The 20,403-nt window shown below is 35.4% G+C and overlaps 1 protein-coding gene across 4 annotated transcripts in view; it reads left to right on the forward strand.

The window, feature by feature from the left end:
* Positions 1-20,403, forward strand: part of LOC128996019 (phosphoenolpyruvate carboxykinase [GTP]-like) — a 44,169-nt gene that overhangs the window by 19,047 nt on the left and 4,719 nt on the right. For 2 of the 4 annotated variants that reach the window (XM_054421136.1, XM_054421135.1), the window contains exons 2-7: positions 16,767-16,869; positions 17,796-17,941; positions 18,368-18,552; positions 19,039-19,297; positions 19,845-19,977; positions 20,269-20,382. In XM_054421136.1, the coding sequence (XP_054277111.1) occupies positions 16,767-16,869; positions 17,796-17,941; positions 18,368-18,552; positions 19,039-19,297; positions 19,845-19,977; positions 20,269-20,382 (940 nt within the window). Of the gene's footprint in view, positions 1-9,611; positions 9,631-13,841; positions 14,206-16,766; positions 16,870-17,795; positions 17,942-18,367; positions 18,553-19,038; positions 19,298-19,844; positions 19,978-20,268; positions 20,383-20,403 lie in introns of those variants that run through there. The other 2 variants (XM_054421133.1, XM_054421134.1) reach the window with 2 other exon arrangements.

Here is a 20,403-nt window from a genome sequence, read left to right on the forward strand (position 1 = left end):
TTAGTCCAGAAATCAGCTGTTTGCCACCAGCTTAATCCCCCATTTGATTAAGCTGGCGGCAAACAGCTGTTTCTGGACTTTCATTACGGGGAGGAGGTAAATTGCTCTCCCTTGGCTGGCGCGCCAGTGCAGTGGTGCAAAATGTTTGCCCTGACCCTGCCCTACGCGCTTTGTGAACTCAAAGTTCAATCACTACAAGTTTATGTGATATGGGGTGCAAGTAATGTTTTCCGAGTCAACTACTAGGTCTGAGGGTTAGGTTTGGTTAGGCCGGGGCCACACGACGCGGATCATCCGCGCGGACGGACCACATCCGACAACACATTGAATCAAATGAGAGTGGCCACACGGGGCGATCCTAAGCCGCCTGGGCGGATTGTCCGCGCCATGTCGCGGATTGTCCGCGCGATCATAAGCCGCGTTGGAGGGGATGACACACGTAGTCTTATGAGAGTGGCCACACGATACGGATTGTCCGCGCGGTTGGAGCTCATTTTCAAGCATTTGTAGTGGTTTTTTTTTTAGTTTGTGCTTGTGCATTTCGGTTTCTAGGTGTAAAATGTTCGATACAGACAAATCAATAGTACTTGTTAAAGATAATGTGTGATTTCTCATGTTGTACATTTCTCATCAGTATATCTTCCTTAGTTATATGCGATCAAAGCAATTGAAGTAGCTCGTCAAACGATGCTATCTACATGCGATAGTAACAAAAAAACTCCGAACTATGGTTTCACATGTGCTCGTAAAAGGTTTGGAACACAAATGGTTTATCGGTTATGAAATGATAGACCCAATGATTTCGGTTTGCCTTAGGCTCTAGCTCACCACACGCTTCTAATGCACAAACTAACATACGTGTTTCTTCAATGACTACAACGAGAACGAGTGAATTAAACCATGTTAGAATCTCAGTACGTAGGCTGGGAAACCTCAACCGGAAGCGGTTCATCCGCTCCGTGTGGCCGGGACATCGTCGCGCGGCTTATGATCGTACGATCATAAGCCGCGCGGACGATCCGCCACGTGTGGCCCCGGCCTTAGGTTAATTAAGGAATATTAGTTTGCATTCGATCTTCAGCTTTAAACTCAAAAGAAAACCGAATTTGATAACACATTTTATGTTATTACTGTAGTGGCACAACTTTAAGCGCTGTTTAATTTTTAATGAGATTTACTTTCTAAAGCTAATTAGTGGCATAGTGTTTTGATAACTGAATGGGTTGCTGTAATTTATTTTTCACCACACTATGATGTTCTTGGCTGTATTACATACGTTAATTGGTGGCTGAAAGTTACGTTTTGCTGGCCATGCCAGCTGTCATCGTAATTTGGGGACCGAGCAGGTTTTTGCAGGCCGGGGCCGCAAAATCAGCTGTCCGCTACTTACTTAAAACATTAATGCATTTTAAATACACAATCAAAATCCATAGCACTGCAATAGAATTGTGTTATTGTCACTGTTGCCTAGCAACTATTTATTTTTATTTTTGCTGATTCCTCAAATTATTTCTTCACATAACCTTAAAGTTGTAGTTGTGTTGACTATCAGTGTGCATTATTATAGTGGTGAATAGTGGTAATAGGAAATAGTGTGGCGAAAAATAGCGTTCGAACCACGGACCGAAATGGTTTTGCAGCTCTCGATCGATTTAAGTTCTCGACTTCGTCTCGAACTTAAAAACTATCTCGAGCCGGCAAAACCTCATTTTCGGCCCTAGGTACGAAATATACTATTACGCCACACTACATTATTTTGACGAACTTCCCACGCAAGTATTTAGTCCAGAAAACAGCTGTTTGCCGCCAGCTTATTCAAATGGGGTTTCATTGCGTACTACTGTGCTGCAATGAGTTTTACCGGACACCAATCAGCTGATTGTACTGTATTTAGTATTTAGGGGACAATGAGTGGTTATTAACAAAAACATAACCTCTCAATGACTAGTGATTTTTAGTCCTTTAGTTGGTGGAAATATATAAGGATTTGTACAGATTTAGTAGTATGGCGTAAACTATCGTACGTCACTCGTCCAAAATGTGTGTACCGGACTCGTATGGTAATCCCGTACTCGACTTCGTCTCGCACGGGAACGACCACACTCGTCCGGTAAACACTTATTTTCAGGACTAGTAACGTAATATACTATTACGCCACACTACATTATTTTGACAAACTTCCCACGTAAGGATTTAGTCCAGAAAACAGCTGTTTGCCGCCAGCTTATTCAAATGGGGTTTCATTGCGTACTACTGTACTGCAATGAGTTTTACCGGACACCAATCAGCTGATTATACTGTATTTAGGCGGCAATGAGTGGTTATAAACAAAAAAATAACCTCTCTTAGAGACCTTTATACATAGAAATAGACCTTTAGTTGGTGGAAATATATATATATATATATATGGATTTGTACAGATTTAGTAGTATATGGCGTAAACTATCGTACGTAACTCGTCCAAAATGTGTGTACCGGACTCGTATGGTAATCCCGTACTCGACTTCGTCTCGCACGGGAACATCCACACTCGTCCGGTAAACACTTATTTTCAGGACTAGTAACGTAATATACTATTTCACCACACTATACCCTATTACCACTATTCACCACAATAATAATGCACACTGATAGTCAACACAACTACAACTTTAAGGTTATGTGAAGAAATAATTTGAGGAATCAGCAAAAATAATAATAAATAGTTGCTAGGCAGCGGTGACAAAATAATTCTATTGCAATGCTATGTGTACTGATTGTGTATTTAATATGCATTCATGAAGAAATAATTTGAGTAATCAGCAAGAATAAAAATAATTAGTTGCTAGGCAACGTTGACAATGACACAATTTTATTGCAATACTATGGATTTTGATTGTGTATTTAAAATGCATTCATGTTTTAAGTAAGTAAGCGGACAGCTGATTTTGCGGCCCCGGCCTGTAAAAACCTGCTCGGTCCCCAAATTACGATGACAGCTGGCATGGCCAGCAAAACATAACTTTCAGCCACCAATTAACGTATGTAATACAGCCAAAACATCATAGTGTGGTGAAATAGTATATTTCGTACCTAGGGCCGAAAATGAGGTTTTGCCGGCTCGAGATAGTTTTTAAGTTCGAGACGAAGTCGAGAACTTAAATCGATCGAGAGCTGCAAAACCATTTCGGTCCGTGGTACGAACGCTATTTTTCACCACACAAGGCCTATACCCTATTACCACTATTCATCACTATAATAAAGAAAAAAGATGATATGCACACTGATAGTCAACACAACTACAACTTTAATGTTATGTGAAGAAACAATTTGAGGAATCAGCAAAAATAAAAATAAATAGTTGCTAGGCAACGGTGACAATAACATTGCAATGCTATGGATTTTGATTGTGTATTTAAAATGCATTCATGTTTTAAGTAAGTAAGCGGACAGCTGATTTTGCGGCCCCGGCCTGTAAAAACCTGCTCGGTTCCCAAATTACGATGACAGCTGGCATGGCCACCAAAACGTAACTTTCAGCCACCAATTAACGTATGTAATACAGCCAAAAACATCATAGTGTGGTGAAAAATAGCGTTCGTACCACCACCACGGACCGAAATGGTTTTGCAGCTCTCGATCGTTTTAAAAACTATCTCGAGCCGGCAAAACCTCATTTTCGGCCCTATACTATTTCACCACACTATGATGTTTTTAGCCGTTTTACAAACGTTAATTGAAAGCTGAAAGCTACGTATTGCTTTCAATGCCAGCTGTCATCGTCATTTGGGGACCGAGCAGGTTTTTACATCCCTAGGGTCGAAAATCAGCTGTATCCATATGCATTGCAATATACTTTTTTATTGTGACCGCTGCTTAGCAACTATTTATTATTATTTTAATGGATTCCTCTAAAATGTTTACCCATAACCTTTAAGTTGATGTGTTGACTGTTAGTGTGCATATTGTATAATTTTTTTTTAAATTTTGTATAGTGTGGTGAAAAATAGCGTTCGTACCACGGCCCGAAAGGGTTTTGCAGCGTGTGTTAAAGTCACACTTTACGGTTTGCAGTCTTTTTTCCTTGTACTCAAATCGCATGTCATCACAAAGATCAGGACGTTATCACGATCATTTTGTGGCACAAATCACATCCAATTTAAAAGCTTGTTATATATTTTCAGCATTTCAGCATACAGTACACAAACCGGCATGTGTGAATGCGTCAGCTTTCGGGCTGTGTTTCACCTATTAAATTTTCGTGTTATTTTACATTTTGTTGTTATATTTCTTTAAAAGAGTAGTCTAAGCTTATACAAATATAATAAATTTGAAGGTGCAAATAAACACCATGAAGCATTTATGAGCTTTTAAGAACTGCGAAAAGATTAAGATAAATATCAGTAAATATATTATATTATTACGATTTGGCTAATTTTTTATTGGTTTTACAAAATCTTTCGTTTATTATTCATCAAGAATCAGTGTGCTAGTTGCAAACTGATAACAAAGGTATATCAGACAGATGTGTTCAGTTACGTCATTAAATCGAACAACCTCCAATTCCAATCTAGATTAACCAAGCCTAGTTCGCTTCTTTGTACAATCTTGGTATAGTTGCCTGTACTTGGAAACAAGTTTGTCGTCTGATTGCAAAATTCAAATGAACCAATTTCAGCACTTTCCCATATGTTAGTAAGCTTATAGTGAATGCGGATAAAATGAGAAAGCACTATGTTGTAATATATTTTACCTAACCCGCCATGTTAAACTTCCCTATCCCAAGCGTGATGTATACAACTTCCTTACTTCTCGAGTGATGTAAAGTTAAAAAAAACTCACTCGGTGATGTAATGAAACCCATTTAAATAACATTGAGTGGATAACTTAAAAAATATACCTCTAGGGAGCCAACGACGTTCAACGCTAGAAATCAGCTGTGTGTTTGAATTTTATTGTTATGCTCTGAAGAATTTTCCTAACCTAGCTTTTGTTTGTAAATGAACGTTACTGTTAGAAGATGAGTGAAATTGATAATGAAGCATATTGCTCGTAACCTCCTGAATATTGTCGGGTCAGGTAAAATCTTGTACGTTACACGTTACGTAAGAGCGTGTTTACATCACTTCGGTGGATTATGCAACTCGCCTTCGCTCGTTGCACAACATTCACCTGCGTGATGTAAAAACGCTCTTACTACACTTGTAATGTAAATAGCTATTACACCACACTATGATGTTTTTAGCTGTTTTACATACGTAAATTGATGGCTGAAAGTTACTTTTTGCTGGTCATGCCAGCTGTCATCGTCATTTGCGGACCAATTAGGTTTTTAAATCCCTAGGGCCGCAAAATCAGCTGCCCGCTTTTTCTTAAAACATGCATATTAAATACACTATCAGTATCCATTGCATTGCAATAGAATTGTTTTATTGTCACCGTTGCCTAGCAACTATTTATTATTATGTCTACTCAAAAGTCAATGATAATACAAATTAACCTATTATGATTAAAATAGCAGATTAAGCAAAAGATATTCCGTGAGTTTTCCTAAATTGCTTCTTAGTTAAAGGAAATTTATTTATTATTATTCCAACGGTTTCACCATTAATACAATTTTGTCTAAAACTAAATTTACAAGATGGCAGTTCTAAAGATGAAAGTTCTAAATATGTAATTCGTGCTAATTCAAACTATGAACTATAAATATTAATAGTTAGCAAATAACAAGTTAATGAATTATTGGTAATGTCAAGTGTATGTCGTTATAAGGATCTGCTGAAATCCCCCATCACTGATTATTGGTAGGTCCACGCCGTAGGAAGTGGTGAAGGAAGTAGTAAAGGCTAGCAGTGCGGATTGTGGGAACATTTGTATTTTGTATTGTATTTATAAAAATTGACATTTTATTGCTTTATTAAAAACCACGAAACATGATTGCTCCGCTCAACTGGCTTTCACTGCTATGAAAGTAATCATTTTGTGTCTTCCACAACCACTGGTATGTTAGTGAGGGCACAGTCCAACCCGAAACCCTAGCCTAGTATCTGAGTTACCAGATGTTTTAAGGACATGACAACGGTAATTTCGTCATGCTAACGATAATAGACCATTTAGTACTTCTTATAACTTTATTTTGGGTAGAAAACTTGTAAGTTAAATATATATTCATGTGTCAAAATGGTTTTAACCTCTTCCACGGATACATGATGTAGCATTGCCATTGAGAACATTTAGTTGTTCTTAGCTCTATTAATTATAACGAATTATTTGAAACTACTTCACGGTAATTCATTGACATTAACTCCATGGATCAGAATATAAAACACAGGGGCTAAAGGGGACCTGGTTCTGTAACAGCCCTGTCCGAGGGATTTCGGCTCCCTGCACTAAATATCACGACATATATATACACAGCTTGCATCATCTGGAAATAAGGTTGCATCATTATGAAAAACATGAAGTTGCTTCATAATATGATTATCAGTAGTGAAAAATAAAATTAATGTTTCTTATCTGTGACTAAAACTAACCCAATAAAAATTTAAGTTTAAATATAATGATTAACATGACGTTGCATCATATTATGAAAAAGAAATTAAAATTGATGGGATGTAATCTCACTCTGATGTGTTAAAACTTAAACAATAATATACATGGTGTCCTGAAAGTAAGCAGTTCAACTCCGGGAAATGGTTCTATGGGTCCAAATAAAAAGAAAATCAGAATTAACTTTTTCCTAAAACTTTCATTAAACAGATATCCGCCATATAAATATACATTTTATCTTTAGATTTTTCCTACAAATCTTTATGAACCTTGGTGTGTATGTTAAGGTATAAGAAACCTATGATAAAAGAAAAAATAAAGTTGGTCCGATTCCAAATTTCAAAATTGTGGCCATTTTAATTTTATAATTACAAAAAATGGCTGACTATGGCGGTCGACACACGGGAAGACTGAAACCCAACTAAAGTTGAACCAACTGTTTTGTGACGCGATTACGGTTGCAGTTGCGTTGGTTACATCCGCACACGGGCGCGACTATAATTGAGTTGAGACAGTGAATGAGTTCTAATTTTGTTATAACGATACTGTGTAGGCCTACTGTGTATGGTGTTTGATATGAGTAATAGAGATGAAAAAGACCTAGTGTTTTATAAACAATCAAGAAAGCGTAGAGTAGAAGGTGTTGGGTACATCCTTATGTTAAAACAAATATTTAATGTAGGCTCTTTGTAGCTGTTGCTGCATTACAAGAAACAGACGCAAAATTTCAGTCTATGTACAGGATGTCAAAAGTGCTCACGAAGAGTTATCGCAGTTGGTATACCTGATCCTTGAAAAGCGCAATACAAATATGCGAAAAGTTGTTCAAACCAGGCGACTGAAATCACCTAGCAACCGGCAGGTCCGGTTGCTTAACGACGGATCGCCGACTGGTCCTCAACTGGTCGCATCGCAGTCGCACCGTGTACACTGTCCCACTTAACTACATTGGTCGGGACGTAGGCGACTAGTTTGTCCAACTGGTTGCCGATTTCAGTTGGAAAACAGTCTTCCCGTGTGTCGACGGCCATGAAACAATTTAATGAACAATTTTATTTAACCTGTTAAATTTCCTATCATACAACAACAACTCAAAAGGATCACATGGAAAATAGCTGAAATATTACGACTTTTTGTTGAAAATGAGGTTCAACAGCACCAACCAGACTAGGCTAGCCTCTTCTATCTCATTAATTATCTATTTCAAATAAATTGCAATATTTCAACTATTCATTTTTTTATGTTGTCGAATTTTGTGTCGTTGTTTGATAGGGATAGGAAATTTGAAATGCTAAATAAAAGTGTTCTTGGTATTCTTTAATAAAAGCAATCAGTTTTAGCGAATTTCCCATATATGGAATAAGCTATTGCCGTAGGTCTCATGGTAAGACCTAAACCCGAGACAGATTTACTTTTTCGTTTTGAGGTCCCAAGAGGCCAAAAACGCCATCCGTTCAAATTCATATGTAACTTATAATTATATATGTGTCCGTTAGCGCGATAACTCAAGCAAAAATGATCCGATTTTGATGAAATTTCGTACAAACGTGTAAACCTACGTTTATTTGAACGAGTTCGCGAACTAGCATAATCGGACCATGGAAATAGGGTTTTAGGGGGGGGGGGGTTGAGGTTTAATGGGGTAAAAATGGGTTTTTGTAATTTTTTACCCTAAAAACAAAAGATTTTGCAATTAATTTCTTTCTAAACCATTTTTTAGAGCTTAAAAAAATCATTTAGTATATTAAAGCGCTGTTGTATCCCTAACGGTCACAGAGAAAATAAAAAAAAGTGTAATTTAAAATCCCCATCTTATTCTTATGGAAAAAAAGAAAATCTGTTGTAGTTTAGCCTACTTGTTTATGGATATATGTTGATAAAATTTGTTAAATATATTTATTTCACCCTATACTATTGACCTACGGGCAAAAACACGTTTTACCTTCCCCGTAGCAGCAAACCTAAGCACTCGTTAAATATAATATTATTTAATTAAATTGGGAATAAAAATATGTCTTATTTATAGAAATATTTTAGTAAAAATGTAATCAGACAAGTTGAAATTCGCTTAGTCTGCAGGTTTGCTGCGGCGGGGGTATTTAGTGATGGCAAACATAATTACACCTTGTCCATTCACATACAATCTGTAGCCAATTTTCACACACATGGGATGAATGTCTACGTACTTTAGTGTCCATAAGTAAATGGATTGACATAATAACCAATATATCAAATCCGAATTCACTACAACATGGTTTGAAGTCAACTAGTTATGCATTGCGTGGGATATTCCTCTAGTTATTAGTCTTGTTTACGAGAGGAAAGTTAAACACCCCTCAGCTTAAATAGTTCCACCAGACAGAGTATCAACAATAAACAATCGGTGTTGACTTTCGATGAGTTGGACACCTCGGGGGGCGTTGATAAGTAGTTTATGTATGGAAACGTAGTATGGCGAATATAATATAGCTTAATAGCTTAGTCCTTATAACTTGACAAGCCAAAGGTTGCCGGTTCGATCCTGGATCGGTATTTATTAAACGACATTTCTTGCTCCAACAAGACGAACAAACTGTTTAATCACAGAATCCATTTCAGATGCTGGTAAAAACGTGTTATTTACAGCATCACAACGTCTTTGGCATAGATGTAACAAAAATATGCACCTAAAAGAGTGTCTATTGGCCAATCTTAATCTTAACTGCAACCTGCATTTTCGATTGGGAACAAGGTTTCGAGTGCAGCTAGAATGTTTGTAAACAACAATTAAATTTCGTCATCTCAAGTTTAAAAAATGTCACAGCGAAATTGAGCTAAACATAAGTGGGCCAAGGTCCGAGATATTGATCTTTTTGTTGCTGACCTAAATTAATCGATGACGCTGAGCTTGCTTTATTTTAGTGATTAAAATCTCTTAAATCTGGAACAGGCGAATCACATGGAGGGAGATTTAGAGATAAGATTCGAGTTTGTTTCTCGATTTAAGCCGTGGAAGTCTAAGCTTGGTTAGTTTTGTGTTTAGAAGTGCATCCACATTGGTTCAATGGGTGAAATGCTGTTTACTTGCCTACTGATCTGTGCCTTAGCACGATGTTCATATGGGTGAGCAATGTTCAAAATTTAATGTTTGAGTTTTATGTAAGCTTAAAGAATTTATTTATAGAAAATAATTTGACGAATTATAATTTTTAATGCATTTTTATAAACGATAGTTATATTTCGATAATGTTAATGCTGGATGTGAGTGTTAAGGGATTTATGTTAATCTGGATGAGGGATGAATGCAGGTGAATTCGGTCGATAAAATGGTTCCTAACTATTGATACGTTAAGTGAAGGGCGTTTTGGAAATTTAACATGGGTGCAGTAAGTTGTACAAGAATTGAATAGCTCATTAGCTCAACGTGTCCAAATGACGAAATAATCTTAGTTTAAGAATTGCTTGGTTGAAATGAAACAAGTGCAATATAATAGCAAATTAGGCTATGTCAAATTGATATAATAATAACTATACAGAAACCACAAAATAGATAACGTGCTAAGTTCAAAAGTTGTCGTCTGTCAATTTAAAGAATGGTGAGATTTAATTAAAACCCCTTCTGTGTTATACATTCTTTATAAACCAATCTATAGCCTACTATTATTAAATTAAGTTAGAGTCTGCCTGTCCGTTTGTCTGTGCGGCTGCCACGGCTAAAATACTAAACCGATACAGCCAAAATTAAGCACAAAGATGGTCCACGTGATATTATCTAGGAAGTTGAATGGCCTTAAAATTGACAACTTAGGCTCTATTGTATTGACACCCTTTCAATCTCAAAGATTGCGAATAAAGTACTCTTATATTCTTGTAGGAATGTCATAGGCCTATTCACTAACCTGAGTTCCTCTCGGGCTACGCCCCTTGGGTTTCCAAAGTTTTGAGGTGAGGTTTTCAAAAGTAAATATTGATTGGTCTCCATGGAAGCATGAGAAAATGCACACCTTTGTTTACCTTTGTATTTCGATGTAAATAACAATTAGAACAGCTAAATGTTTATTTAAACATTTCAGACAGCTGACCCAAACAACTGAAATAATAGTAGTTTAAGGCTCGTGCCTTAAATTTTCTACTCGTGTCGTAAAGACTATTAACGCGAGTTGCGTACACTACTTTACCTACGACCGTTTATTAATTACTATCAATCTAGATTTAATTTCTAACAATCACTACTGATAACTTTTTAGAGAGGTTATGTTTTCGCTGATCAGCTGATCAGTTGACCAATTTAATTGTTGATCCGACTTGTTCATGTTGATACTCGCGTATTCTTAATTAAGTTGGTGGAAGTCCAAAAATAAATGAAATATTTGCCGAATTGTACCTGATACTAGTTATTTGTGCAACTAGTGAGAAAAGTGAGCAATTGACTCACTCGAGAGAAATCCTTACTCACGAGCCGTAGGCGAGTGAAGAATGGTTTCTCGAGTGAGGCAATTGTACTTTGAACTCGAGTTGCACATTATACTTTTCCTACAGTTACCATAAAACAAATAAATTGGTGAAGAAACATAACCTATTTTTACACAGAAGTGAACTTTTGATATGACATTTAACGTGAAGTGACAAATACAACAGTACAACAGCTGACCAGCTGATTTACAGCCAGTGCTGCCAACGTATTTCGCGCGCATACGACGTTGCCTGCATGTTACGCGCTAACTATTTCGTGCCTTGACGTTGCAAATCTGGAGTGAGACAAAGTAATTAGAGTGAGACAATGTTAACATTGTATCACTGATGAGCAAATTGGCCACTTTACTTTCTCAAATCAGTGAGAGAACATGTACATTGTTAGGTAACTGTAGGAAAAATATTATTTATGGTAAGAATGCTGCTAGCAATGTAATATTTAACGAAGTTTAACAAACACGTAATTACAGGAAATCAGCTGATTATACAAGTCGTTGCATCACTTTCAGTGGCAATGAAAATACACGAAAACATAACCTCTCTAAAAAGTTATCAGTAGTGATTGTTAGTAATTAAATCCAGATTGATAGTAATTAAAAAACGGTCGTAGGTAAAGTAGGGTACGCAACTCGCGTTAATAGTCTTTACGACACTCGTAGAAGTTTTTAAGGCACTCGCCAAGGCTCGTGCCTTAAATTTTCTACTCGTGGTTGCGTAAACTACTATTACACAATAATTATTTCTAAAACTATGCCATTGATTATGGAATAAAAAGAAAGATTCTATAACCATTAGTTATGACAATAATGTTATTGATATATTTTCATGTAAACAGTAGGACAAATCAATGTAAATCATACTTGTTTGTATAAATTTGGTGGCGTGTTTATAAATTCGAACTACTTAGCAAGTGTTTGGATTAGGCGGCATAGTACATCCTCCCGTTACGAAGAACGGGTACAGCAGCTAGTTTTGTATAAAAGTATGGTATACAATTTTTAGTACAGTGATTAATACATTATATTTAACCAGAAATATTTGATGTAGTTCCAAGTTTGTACAGTTACTTACGTTTTAAAGGCATCCATTGATTTTAGAAGCAAATACAAAATATTGTAATTTTTCCGGATTAGAATTTTGCCTTTTAAACAGCCTCAATCATGTCCTGTAAGACCCCAAAACCACGTTAATTATCTATATATATAAAAGGCAAAGCCCTCACTGACTCACTGACTGACTCACTCACTCACTCATCACTAATTCTCCCACTTCCCATTAACCTAGGAGGCTGAAATTCGGTACACCGATTCTTTGGGCATTAAATAGGAAAACTAAGTAGTTTGTATTCTGATCGGGCTTTCGGGCTCTGGACCGCTCCAGTGGCTCTGGAGTTTCCCACGTTAACCTTATGATTTTTCATATTTAAAAGGATATATATTATAATAATTATTATTATTATTTGCTGCCCTCCCCCTGTGAAAAATTCTTGCAGGCAACCTTGTAAATTTCAAAAGGTTTATACGTAGATAGGTAAATCTTCCAACTGTCGTACAATATGTTCACTAGTTCATTAGTGTTCATAAATAAATTTTTTTATTCATGATCACGCATGTTTTATAAGTTTTTTAGACAGAAGGTCAAAATAATATTTATACACGTCTTCTTTATGGAAGTACAAAAAATACGTTTAATAACACTTGTGATAATATATTTTTATAGGCGAAAGACGCCTATTGGGTCTGATGATGATTGGTGGAGTGTACATGTTTTCTTTTTTTTGTGTTTTTTTGTTGCTGATCAAGAATTTATTAAGTCTTTTTCCAAGGATGGTGTATCAAATTATAATGTTATGAGAGTGTACTATAACGCAAATAACCATATTTTAAAATGACGCTTTATCAAGGGCAGGTACCGTTAACCTATTAAGAAATTTATAAAATTACAAATTTAAATAATATATTTTAACTCGCGTTTTAAATTTTTTTTAACGTTATGGCTTTTAAACTACGTTGAAAGTGGTAAAATTGTCAAATATAAACTTTACTAGTTTTTCAACCAATTCGTAAGTTGGCGTTATAAGGGGTTACTGGTATTGGTATTAAGAAGGTACGAAAAAAGATATTGACAATTAAAAGAAGATAATACAGGGTTTTGGCACCCATCGATCTCTATTAGTAATAATAGAGATCGATGTTGGCACCGAAACATGTTGCTACATGCAATATAAACAATAACCATAAACATTTACACCATTTCGAACACGTAGCCATCTAGAGGCTATAATACCATCATAGAGTTTTTAGAAATGTTCACATATTTGCCCATTATCGAAAGTAGCGAGTCTAGTTCTTATGTTTTGGTTAACACTTTTCTTATAATAATAGTTTCCTCTCAAGTAATTTTGTTAAACATGAACGTCACATTTGTACCGATTGCTCATGTACTATGCCAGCAAGATATACTTAAGTCTAATCCAAATGCTTTTAAAATGTTGTCTTCTTTTACTTTGATAAATTGTTAAAGATACGTAAGTCAAACGCCAATTTATCCAAGTACAATCCCATTTTTCTTTCATTCCCATGAAATACGATTACGAGCTCATATTCGGTGTCTTTACGATGGAAATGATGCAACTGACACGTGGATTGGCCGAGAATTTTCCGAGTCAATATTTTTGTTTATTTCGCAGTGGGTGTGTCCAACGGTGACAGATAACACTAAGTGACCTATTCAAGGAGACTGTGTAGTCCACCCCTCCATCTCACCACTCTATCCAACTCTACCCGTCAGTGGACTTAGCCCCCTAATCTTATCACAAAACGTATAAAAATGACCCCACAAAACGTAACGGTACAGACGAACGCGATCGTGTGGCATGTTCGTTTGTAGGATAGTGATTATTTGCATTAGGAGATTGTGGGATTTTAGAGTTCGTACTACATTCATACGTTGTTAACAAATTTATTAATTCTTAAAAAAATATATATTTTCGATTTTTATTTGCGATTTATTTTACTTATTGCGTTTATTTCTTAGTCAGCCGACATATTTATCGAGTGAGTTGACCACAGCTGAGCAGGTGTCCATATCAGCTGATACAGCTGTCAGTTAGAGCCAGGCTAGTGGAAGTAGTTGGTTGTGTTATATATCTGTTACATTCGGTTTAATCGAAACAATGCCGGAATTTAGCGAATTCTGTGACGACTACGCTCCTTCCAGCGACTTGTAAGTTTTTAAAAAACTATTTCTTAAATATTAGTTTAGTATAAACATTATCCAGGTGTAAGTATTTTTTATTTTCCAGATGTATTTATTAAAATACATTTGTGAATCTTCATAATATTATTTTGATAATTATTTAGTTTTAGTTTAATTTATGAAATAGTAAAAAAGTTCCCTGCCTGTAAGTTAATATAATTTATGTATATTATAATATAGTTCATACGATGATGTAGAATGTTCTATGTATCTAAATTAAATAACTCTTTTGAAAAAAAGTTTTAAGTTTTGAAATGTTAGAATATACGGTTTAGTTGTGAAAAATAATAAATTTAGACAATTAAAAATGCAACCGTTCCTATTTTTTCAGTAAGCATACTATTACTATTACATATACAATTTTTTTTACTGTTTCCTCCATAACTGGTTCATCTAATAGAGAAATAAAAATATGTTTTTAAAATTTTTCTGCTAATATGCATAAAATACAAAACCGTATATAGTCTATAATTTAACAGTTCTTATTTTGCCCCTATCATACAACAATATTGTTTCTTCATCAATAGTCGGTTATGTTCAGTAAAGAGGGTATAATCATTCATTACAAATATTTACTATATGAAGAAACAAACTAACAGGTTGTCAATAGCTGATAGCTGAGGAGATAGTCTCATGTTGTTTAGCCTTTGTTTGGTCAGACAGATTAATTTACAAGGGAGTTTGCCAGATCATCGTTATCTCAATGCCCAGAACAGAGTTCATTTTCATTCAATGTAATCAAAATTTGTAAAAGATATTGAAAATAAATATTATTAAAATTAAGAAGTTAAAAAGTCCATACAAATATGTTTTAAAGGAAAATAGACTCTTGATATTTTTTTCCTATTTTCATATAAGAGTTAGGTCAATATTGTGTAACAGTTTGGACATGTAACAAATTTTTGGGAGTGGGAGATTAATATACCTGCAGTAGTTTTAAATCATAGGTATTTACTGTTTTATCTTTAAACTCATAATAGGTAACTAAAATTTAAATGTCATAGTCTAAAAAGTCCCAAAAACCATAATATTGTGATTTTTTTGAAAAATGAGACTTCTGACACAAATTTATATGAGATAGAAGAAAACAGAACAATAATTACAGTATGTAGCTGAATTGGTAATTGGTTATATGTAGTTCTCAGCCTAACAATTAGTGATGCCGAGTTAAGATGTCAGTACAAAGAACCACCATTTCAATTGTGTGAAAAGTCAGTCAGCTGATTCACAACTTACTCATCAGCTGTCCTTGAGCCTTGATCATTGTGCTTTCAGTAAACAGTTCTGGAATCAGCTGATCTGATTCAGTACCAAAAGCTACATGGAGGTAATCTCACTCCACTCTATACCCATGTATCTTGCATTTATGTTCAGCTTCAAATTCAGACCTTAATGCCTCAATAAATGACAGTGTTGATAAAGACCTCTTTGTAGCTGTTGGAGATTACAGTAATATTTCTGTTTTGAGCCAATTGTAACAGTTAAAGTACATAAAATAGTACATTATGACAAATAAAAATAAACATTGTTGTCTGTAAAAATGCTTGACCTATATTGTTGTCAATTAAGAAAGAACACAAATAAGTATATATAAAGATGCCAGTTTCCATTTCCAGCCTTTGATTAAGTGTTGATTGGTTCTCCCCTTCCCCAGCCATTTCTAGATTAACACTTCTTCCCTTATACAGTTTATACAACTGGAATGAAGATTTTAAATTAATTTAATTAATGTTGGTTTTTTAACAACAACAGCTTATTCTGTCCAATTAATTATATTCACTGCTACATTACAGAATCCAATATTACTACTGTAACATTGTAGCATAAATATATTTGACAAATTCATTCAGTTTAAACGATTATTTTGGTACCAAGGTTGCAGGAGGTATATGTAGACATGGCTTTGACTATTGAGTTAAACTATTTCAAACAAGTTACATCTTTTTTCCCCTTTTTTTTATAAAGGAACAGGTACAGAAAAATAGCATAACGCAACAAATTTGATGATTTGTGTATGTATCTATAAAACTTCTTTGTTTCATCACTGATTCATTTTATTTAGGCCAAGATGTTAAATTTATCTTTATAATTTTCTAACTAAAAAGTCCATTTAAATGTGACATTCTTATAATCACTCACTACTTCTTATAACCACTCGGCTTGCTAGTCAAACCTCAAAGTCATTCCACATAAACTAAAATACTGTATAACTAATTGGTTTTGGTTTTAATCAATCATTCTGAATTACACACCCAGTTGGTGTTACCTTAGATAAAACATACTACAATGTCTCCTTTGGTTAAATTTAAGGTTATATAACAAGTTATTCAACTCAGTTGATTTTTCTCAAAACTTTTTTTGTGTTTAACTTAACAATCAGTATTCTTTACATAATTTACAAGATTTGATATAGCTTTCTTACACAATACAAATTCTTTTGATGTCCTCATGAAAGCAAACCTGCAGATTAAGTGAATATTCAGTTTTTGCACAGAGCTGCAGGCTTACTGATCACTTTTTTGTTTCAGATCTTCAGTTGTGAAGCGAGTGAAAGTTCAAAGTCCGATCTTCTACAACAATCTCCGAGGAGTCAGCATTGTCCATGGACATATTGACTCACTGTCACCTAAGGTAAGTTATGAAACAGGGACCTTTTAAGAAAAATATATAATACAATTTTGTTTCATATATTTAATGGTCTATATAATAGATTTTGAGCTCTGTGAAATTGCTGTTATAAATAATTGTTTTTCTGTTCTAAAACCTTACTTTAATTTTATTTTGATTATTTAGCTACGTTAGTAAGTCTTTCTTTACCAGAAGTCTTATGTTCCTTTGCAATCTTATCTCCTGACAAAATGGAAAAGAAATCCTTTGGTAGCTGAGTGAGGTGTTGAGATACATCATAGACTAACCAACACAAGTAGACTTCTCATCCCATTGTAAATTTTGAAGCTCGTTTTTCATGTCTAGTTCATGTACGCCACACTGGGCGCTAGTGTCGACGGCATTTTGTTTCTATTATTTTAGGGTTAATTTCTTGATTTGTGCTTTACTGTTTGGTTAAATAACTAGAGAACAATTTATTGTTTATGATTAGATCGTATTATTTAGTTAAATGAGGTTTTAAATGAATGACTGTATTAACGGGAAACAAATTGTAAACAAAACACGACCTCTACATAAACCGTACAGAACTAACAAAAAAATTGTCTTCAGCTGTTCCATTAGGATGAGAAATCTACTAAGGGAGTATGTTTATCTATGGATACATGTACAATCCTAAAGTTGCTGTTTTAATCATGAGAAATATCTGTAGCTTTTTGATTTTTTCTTAATTGGAATCAGCTGTACTTGATCATTGGGATTGAATGGTAAAAAACAGCTTAGTCAGTAATAAAGCTAAACAAGACATTTTACTCAATTTCAATTCATATTCAGGTTAAAATACACCTTAGTTCCATCCCGATTTAATAACAGTGATATAATAGACTCTGTCTGCTCACTACCTGTAATGCTATGATTTTTTGAGTTTAAATGTAATTTGTCGTATGTAGTTGCGAGAGTTTGTGGAGAGCAATGTAGAACTGTGCCGGCCGAGCCATGTCCACATCTGCGACGGGAGCGAGGCGGAGAACACCAAACTGACCAGACTGATGGTCAGTCAGGGAACGCTGCGACCTCTACCTAAGTACAAGAACTGGTTAGTACCTAATGTTATTCAATAATTTCATACTCTGGCTGGGAGCCATGATTTTAAAATATGACTTAGAACTATTTGATTATTGATTGAACTGAACTTGACCCGCCATTCTCATATGTTAAAGTTGTAGCAACCGTGTAGGTTTTAAATGAACGCGCTATAGTTGCATGAGCCACTGACAGAAGTGCTGTAAGCTGCCTTTACACAAGGCCAGTTGGCAGGCAGGCTACTTAAGTAATTACCTGCCTCAGAAAACTTCAACTTGTACCCAAGTGAATAATAAAAAATCACGCAATTGGAAACACTGATATATTGTTTGGACAATTCAGGGTTTTTGAGCAGTCAAACAAACAAGCAGACACAAATTTCAAATTTGTTTAGTATTTAGTCTCCATGTTACTGTACTTAAATGTTGTTATTTCACAGCTGGTTAGCTTTAACGAACCCGAAGGATGTCGCTCGAGTGGAAAGTCGTACCTTCATGTGCACTCGTAACCGCAGCGAGACAGTGTCAAAGACACGAGCTGGGGCAGCGAGCAAACTTGGCAATTGGATGAGCCTTGAGGACATGCAACTGGCTATCAAGGAACGCTTCCCTGGCTGCATGGAAGGTGAGGACTCATTACAGAATTGATTTTTTTAGTTGTGTTTGTAAATAGGACGGTAAAAAACCACAGTATTTACAGAAAAATACAGTTTAATAGAAAAACTCATTGTCTATGTTTGGAAACACTTTGGAAATTTATATCCTTTGTTAGATAGCACCATTGATTGACAGCCCAGTGATAAATTCTTGTTTTTCGGTTTCTATGTGTGTCTCCACCAAAAACTTGTATTTTGATATTCATCGGATAAGGAAAAAATATAATAAAAATATACATGATCAATGTAAAATGTTAAGAGTTCAAAAGGGCTAAGTCCAACCACCAATTACAGCTTGGTGTAATTTTAAAACTAACCTAAACCAACAACACGGATTACTGTGCTGCTAATAGCAGTTAATTATTACTGTACACTTTTGTTAAAAATTTTATCATTACTTAAGCCATCAGAAAATATGTTAATAATTTTCACAACAAACCTGCATGTTGCTGCAGGCCACACAATGTACGTGATCCCCTTCAGCATGGGTCCCGTGGGCTCGCCTCTGTCCAAGCTAGGAGTAGAAATCACCGACTCCCCATACGTCGTGGCGTCCATGAGGATCATGACCAGGATGGGCTCTCAAGTGCTGAAGGCTCTCGCTACCAACTGTGACTTTGTCAAAGCTCTTCATGCGCTCGGGAGACCTCTCGGGAAAACTCACGAGAACCCCAGCTGGCCTTGCGACCCTGAGCGGACCATCATCATGCACAAGTGAGTGGAGAGTCAGAGTCATTGGTTGGTTATGGCAAACACTATCCATAGATACACCTGATGGGTTTGAACATACAAACTACGCCATTAATAATAATGTATAGAGAGAAAACATTTTGTTGTTAAGCTATGAATATTCTCAATTTAGAACCAAAAATGGAGAAAATCATCGGGTGTTTGAGAATTTAGAGATATGTAGTGTAAATGGGTTTTTAATTTTTTTACCATCTGATGTACGGCAAAGTTTTTCTTATTGCTTACCTGAACAAGCTAGGAATTTTATTCTGCTTACTAGACAGGGTATAAGGTGTAGCTTAGATAAATAGTCAGTAGCGAGGATAAACTATACAGTAAAATATCAATCCACAATTAAATTTGAGATTTAAAGCTAATAGTACAGTACAAAGTTATAGGTACAGTAAGTACAATTAAGATAAAAATAGAAGTAAAAATCCTAAAGTCTTTTATACCATCCTTACCTATAAAAGATTATTTTTCGTGTAGACATTATCAAATGATTATTTGATTTTCAATGTTTGCCTTACAGCCCTGAAGCCAACGAAATCGTGTCGTATGGCAGCGGTTACGGTGGCAACTCTCTCTTGGGGAAGAAGTGTTTTGCTCTTAGAATTGGATCTTGTATTGCCAAGAAGGAGGGTTGGCTGGCTGAGCATATGCTGGTGAGTAAACTGAATTGACATCGATCACAAATATAAGTCAGGTTCCATGGTTTAACAACTACAGTCAGTATCAGTTCCTTTCAGTTGTGCTTGGTAAAATAGTGTACAACATCACCACAAACTGTTAGTAGCTCAATTAAATGTTTATTTCAATTAACTATTTTTATTTTTGTTCTGAAATAGACAACATTTTGAACAATAAAATAAGATATGTCTACATGTATCCATAATCAAAGTTATTAATGGAGCATTTAATGTAGCACTGCTTTAAATCATCTCTTTCAATTACAGATCCTCGGAATAACTAACCCTCAAGGAGTGAAACGGTACATAGTTGCAGCGTTTCCAAGTGCTTGTGGAAAAACAAATCTGGCAATGCTACAAAGCTCACTTCCTGGATATAAGGTGAGAATCTAACGTTTGTAC

The sequence above is a fragment of the Macrosteles quadrilineatus genome, unplaced genomic scaffold, assembly GCF_028750875.1.
Source record: "Macrosteles quadrilineatus isolate MER2022 unplaced genomic scaffold, UCM_ALF_1.0 Scaffold_5__1_contigs__length_97177068, whole genome shotgun sequence".
NCBI classification, from domain to species: domain Eukaryota; kingdom Metazoa; phylum Arthropoda; class Insecta; order Hemiptera; family Cicadellidae; genus Macrosteles; species Macrosteles quadrilineatus.